The sequence below is a fragment of the Cynocephalus volans genome, chromosome 4 (genome assembly GCF_027409185.1).
Source record: "Cynocephalus volans isolate mCynVol1 chromosome 4, mCynVol1.pri, whole genome shotgun sequence".
NCBI lineage: Eukaryota > Metazoa > Chordata > Mammalia > Dermoptera > Cynocephalidae > Cynocephalus > Cynocephalus volans.
In genome coordinates this window covers 40970387-40976750 of record NC_084463.1, presented here as the reverse complement: position 1 = coordinate 40976750, position 6364 = coordinate 40970387, and the positions used below count along the sequence as shown (strand labels likewise).

The 6364-nt window shown below is 34.2% G+C and overlaps 1 protein-coding gene across 1 annotated transcript; it reads left to right on the top strand.

Annotated features, from left to right (window-relative positions):
* Positions 1 to 2524: 2524 nt before the first annotated feature.
* On the top strand, positions 2525 to 4062 carry LOC134376046 (zinc finger protein OZF-like). Its single transcript, XM_063094736.1, is given in 2 exon segments — positions 2525 to 3958; positions 3961 to 4062. Coding segments are annotated over 2 exon segments (1536 nt in total).
* Positions 4063 to 6364: the final 2302 nt, after the last annotated feature.

Sequence of the window (6364 nt, the reverse complement as noted above, 5' to 3'; positions counted from 1 at the left end):
CATGTTCAGCTGTTTTTACCAATATATTTGCTAGATTTCAGACCAGAGAACTGCTGGCCTACTTAGAAACTCATGCATTATATAATCTCCAAAGAGGGCTCTAACACTTATACACCCACATTTTATTTTAATGAGTAGCTCATATACTTCCACAAGTCTAATCTCTACATTTCTTGTTTTAGACCCTTTTATTGACTGTGAACTTTATCAGTATTCTTGGTAGCTCTCTTTCAGTCCATTATCATGTACATCTTCTTCCAGAATGTTTTAGTCCATGTTTTTCTGCTTGTAACTTTATACCTGAAAATGGGTAATTTATAAGGAAACAAAATTTATTTTTTATTATTATGTAGGCAGACAAGTCCAAGGTTGAGGTGTCACATCTCATGGGGGTCTTCTCATTTGTGGGGACTCTCAGCAGAGTCCACAGTTGGTGCAGTGTATCACAAGGTGAGAGTGGCAAAAGTGTGTCCATATGCTGTTTAAAGCCACCAATCTACCCCCAATAACCCATTAACTCACTATTTCATGAACAGATCAATCCATTCATAAAGGCATGGCCTTCACTATCTAATAACTTCCTCAAAGCCTTGCAGTTCAAATACCATAGTTAGATTTTCCACACTCTTCATACTGTTAATATGATGATCAAGCTTCAATATGAGTTTGGGGGAACATTTAAATTATAGCACAAACATTTATTTATACACATATGTTTTCACTACATCATAATTAAGTGCGTTTTAAGCACTTTTAATTTTATATATTTTTACTTAAAACAGCAATAATCTAAATGATGTCTCTTTCCTAGGGTTCACATTCTGATGAGAAACAAGATAATAATATACATTAAGTATTTGTTTAAGAATCATGAGGAATATGTAACCACAGTGAGAGAGACAGAAAATTGGGTAGTGAGAATTTAAGAAGGATATCCAGATTGAGCAGTTCTAGGAAGGTTATAGTTTACTTTGGCATAGAGTAAGATCAACTTAACTCTTTCCAGATTTGACATATTATACTTGCATAAGTATAAAATTGAGAGTTTAGAGAGGACATCACTATTGGAGCTACAAATTTGGAAATTGGTGGCTTACAGCTGATTTTTAATGTCATAATTATAGAGGAAGTTACCTAGGGTGTTGATAAGAAAATGAGCAAAGAGGTTGAGAAGTGAGCATTGTGTACCATGAATCAGAAAGTATGAAGATGTTAAGGACTCAGCATAGGCACCTGGATATGAGCTACTGGACTTGGAAGGAGAATCAGGAGATTGTGGGTCCCAATATCAAGTGAACCAAGAGTTTTATGTTGAAGGGCTCAGATTTTTTTGTGGAGTACTGGAACTTGAATTTAGCATGTTCCCCTTCTCTTTGTGAATATTATTCTAAACCAGCAACGAGAACAAGGAATGTACATAAGACTTTATTTTATATGAATATAGGACACAACTGAAACTTCATTGCAAAAATTAAAAGACTTCAGAAGCAGCAAATTATAAAGCAGAGGTGTGTGCACCAGAAAATAGAGGTAGAATGCCAGTTAAACTCAGAAGGAGCTAAATAGAAAAGGAAATATTGTGGGTACATCCTGGGTTGACAACCAAATGTCTTAAACTTGCAGAAAAGGGGTGCACAGTGTGGTAAAATGGAGCTTTTTGAGAAGCAGAGGCAGTGATGTTAAATGAGAAATTTGTAGTAAGATGTCTTTATCTACTGTGTGGAAAAGGAAATGTTTTATCTGAAAAATTTCCAGATGTCTATAGCCTTTTTGTAGGGAAGAATGAAAACTAAACGAACAATAGGGGCAAAATTCTGAACCTAAGCCAAATTTCTGCTTAAAGGAAAGAAAATTGGTTTCCTGCTGAACCTGAAAGTACCTGATCCAATAAAGTATTACCATACTCAAATCAGAATCAGAAGGGAAAAAAGCACTATGTGATTCCCACTGTTGTTAAAAGAATAAAATAGAGAAATAAAATAGGGTAAACAAATGTCAGATGATAAGCCCCTGTTTAAAATTATGACCAAGCTTAGGTGAAAGTTTTACCAAATATTTTCTTATGAATGAAAAATAAAGAAAGAAAATTGTACATTAGAAAATATGTTAATACAATTTATTACATTATGGTAGTATGTAGGAAACATGTATACTTATAAATCCAATTTCCATTATTCATTTTTGTACAATCCTATGCCATGAGAATATGAAAAAACTTCTTTACATGCTCATTTAAGCAATAGTTATGTGTGGCTTATGGATATGGTAATTTTTTCTTATTTTAGATGTTCAGATAGTCAAAGCTCCAATTACAAAAAGCCAAGAACGTCATGATACACATTTGCAGGATATTGTAATTACCAACAGCAATACATCAACTGAGGAGAAAGTTGAAATAGAAGCATTTCATTTGAGCTCAAACTATATTTCAAATTCAATTATAAATAGCGAAAAGTATTTAGGAATGAGGTGCAAAGAGTTCAATGTATGTTTGAATGCACTTCCTCCTAGAGAGGCTGATTGGATGCATGCTGGAGAGAAATCTGATGAGGCTAGTATAACTGGGAAATTGTGGAGACATTGTGAGCATCTTAATCAGCATTCCAAGATTCATGCTCAGCAGCAGGCTTCTGAATATAGTGGACAATGGAAATCCTTCAACACAGAGCCAATATTATTGGAACAGAAGAAAGTGTACATGGGAGAGACATCCTGTATATTTGATTATGGGAAAGTCTTTCATAAGTCAGCTGTTCTTACCCATGAGATAATACCAGTATCAGAGAAAGCTTTTCAGTTTGACATATGTTGGAGAATGTTCTGTGAAAATTATGAACCCAATGAACAGCAGAAAATACACACAAAAGAGAAACCCTATAAATATACTGAATGTGATAAATCATTCATGAAGAAATTACCCCTTACAATCCGTAAGAGAACACAAACAGGGGAGAAGCTATATTTGTGTAATGAATGTGGGAAAACCTTTCATAAGTCCTCAAACCTCAGCAAGCATGAGAGAATTCACACAGGTGAGAGACCATATGAATGTAGTGAATGTGGAAAAACCTTTCATGAGAAGTCAAATCTCAGCAAGCATCAGAGAATTCACACAGGTGAGAAACCATATGAATGTAAAGAATGTGGAAAAACTTTCTACCGTAAATCATGCCTCAGTGCACATCAGAGATCCCACACAGGTGAGAAACCATATGAATGTAAAAAATGTAAGAAAGCTTTCAACCATAAGTCAAACCTCAGGGTACATCACAGATCTCACACAGGTGAGAAACCATATGAATGTAAAGAATGTAGAAAAACTTTCTACTGTAAATCACACCTCAGTGTACATCAGAGAACTCACACAGGTGAGAAACCATATGAATGTAAAGAATGTGGAAAAACTTTCTACCGTAAATCGTGCCTCAGTGTACATCAGAGACTTCACACAGGTGAGAAACCATATGAATGTAGCGAATGTGGAAAAACCTTTCACAGGAAGTCACACCTCAGCAGGCATCAGAGAATTCACACAGGTGAGAAACGATATGAATGTAGTGAATGTGGAAATACCTTTCACAGGAAGTCACACCTCAGCAGGCATCAGAGAATTCACAGAAGTGAGAAACTATATGAATGTAGTGAATGTGGAAAAACCTTTCATTGGAAGTCTAACCTCAGCAGGCATCAGAGAATTCACACAGGTGAGAAGCCATATGAATGTAGTGAATGTGGAAAAACCTTTCACAGGAAGTCACACCTCAGCAGGCATCAGAGAATTCACACAGGTGAGAAGCCATATGAATGTAGTGAATGTGGAAAAACCTTTCATGAGAAGTCAAATCTCAGCAAGCATCAGAGAATTCACACAGGTGAGAAACCATATGAATGTAAAGAATGTAGAAAAACTTACTATAGTAAATCATGCCTCAGTGTACATCAGGGAACCTCACACAGGTGAGGAAACCATATGAATGTAGTCAATGTGGGAAAACCTTTCACAGGAAGTCAAACCTCACCAGACATCAGAGAATTCACACAGGTAAGAAACCATATGAATGAAAAGAATGTTCAAAAATTTACTAAAGTAAATCAGACTTCAATGTACATCACAGTACTCACACAGGTGAGACACCATATGAATATAAAGAATGTAAATCTTTCTACCATAACTTGGATCTCAATAAACATAAGAAAAGTCACACATAGCAAAGGCCCTATGAATACAATGAGTGTGAAAAAACCTTCAAATGTAAGTCAGTCTTAAGCATGCATCAGAGATTCACACCGATGAGAAGCCCTATGTATATAATGAATGTGGAAAAACTTTTCACCAGAAGTCAAACCTCAGCAAGCATTGGAGAATTTACACACTTGAGAATCCAGATGAATGTAAAGAATATAGGAAGCCTTTCTACAGTAAAGCAGACCTCAGTGTCCATCAAAGAACTCACACAGTTGTGAAACCATATGAATGTAATGAACGTACGAAATCTTTCTACCAGAAATCAAACCTTACAAGTCATGAGCACACTTCAGGATGTATCAGAGAACTCACGTAAAAGAGAAAACCTATGAATATACAGCTGCCCATTCATATCCACAGGGGATTGGTTTCAAAACTTTCCATAGATACCAAAATCTGTTAATGGTCAAGTCTTATATGAAGTGGTGACCTATTGTGTAACATTCTGCTGCACAATTTAACATCATGTCTAGATTACTTATATTACTGAATACATTAGAAACAATATAAGGAGTTGTAGTTTTTCTTTTATATTTTGTATTGCCATACTTTCTTTTTTTCAAATATTTTTAATCTATAGTTGGTTGAATCCACGAATGTGGATCTTGTGGATATGGAAGGCTCATTGTAATGAATGTAGAACATCTTATGTCAGAAGTCACACGTAAGCAGACATCAGAGAACTCACATAAGGAAGAAATACTGCTTAGCAAAAAGACTAGATTTTTTTCCAGAAACACACACACACACACACACACACACACACACACACAAAAAAAAAAAAAAAAAAAAACACTGTCTTTTGTACATACAGCTTTTTCAGCAAATGGTGCTGAGAAAATTATATACACTTGCAGAAAGATAAAGTCGAACCCCTCACTCAAATCAGACCCATTCACAGAAGTATTCAAAATACATCTCTTATTGTTTCTAGGAGATAAAATTATAAAACTTATAGAGAAATAATGGAGTAAATATTTGTAATTATAAGCTAGGTAACAATCTCTTAGAAATTACACCAAAATCACATTCTAGAGAAGGAAATAAAATGATAAACTGCATTGGATAACATTTTAACACTTATGTTTTTCAAATGAGGCCATAAAGAAAATAAAAAGACAAGTCAATATATATAAAAAATTTTAAATTTTGTATCTGTGTGAGGGGTATATTTCAGAATAAAGATGAAACTCTTAAAAATCAATAATAGACATTCAAGTTTTTAAAATGGACAAAGGATTTAAATACACATGTCTACAAGAAGATATGCAAATTGTCAATAAGTACATGGAAATACGAACACTATTGTGGTGATTAGAGAAATGCAAATGAAAACCATAAGGAGGATAATTAACACCCAATAAAATGGCTATAATATAGACAATAATGTGTCAACAAAGATTTACAGAATATGGAACTGTCATATTGTAAATGAGAATGTAAAATAGTGCAGGCACTTTGAAAAACATTTTGGCAGTTTCTCAAAATATTATCTAGAATCAGCGTAATACTCAGAAATTTCTTTTTCAAGTGTATGCAAATAAATAAATAAATAAGTTTATCACCAAAGACTCATATGTGAATGCTCATAGCAGCACTATTTATAATTGCCAAAAGTAAATGAGACATATTCATCCACTAGGAGAAGGTAACATGTATGTGGTGTATCTGTGTCATAGAATACTGTTCTTCAGTCAAAGCAGATATAGTAATGATATCTGCTCTAGCAGGAAAGATCTTGAACAAGTGTCCAGCTATGTGAAAAAAACTAGACCTAAAGAAACTACATAATTTATTTTTGCACTTAAGATATTTTTATAAAGGCTCATCTATAGACACAGGAAAGACATTAAAAATTGTCTAGAGCTGGAGTGGTGAAAGAGTAAATCCAAGTGAGATGAGTCATGGACATATTCTAAAGTTTGTGATTATGGTTATATAATTGTATTTTCTAGTATTCCACATGTGTGTAATTTTATTTGTTGGACTTAGTGATAATTTTAAAAAGTTGAAAAACATGAAAATGAACTCTCTGAAGATGAATATGCTGTAGTTAGAGGTCTTTGGAAAGTACTCTTGATGTCTCAATATTTCATTTTCTTATTGGCTGATGGCCAC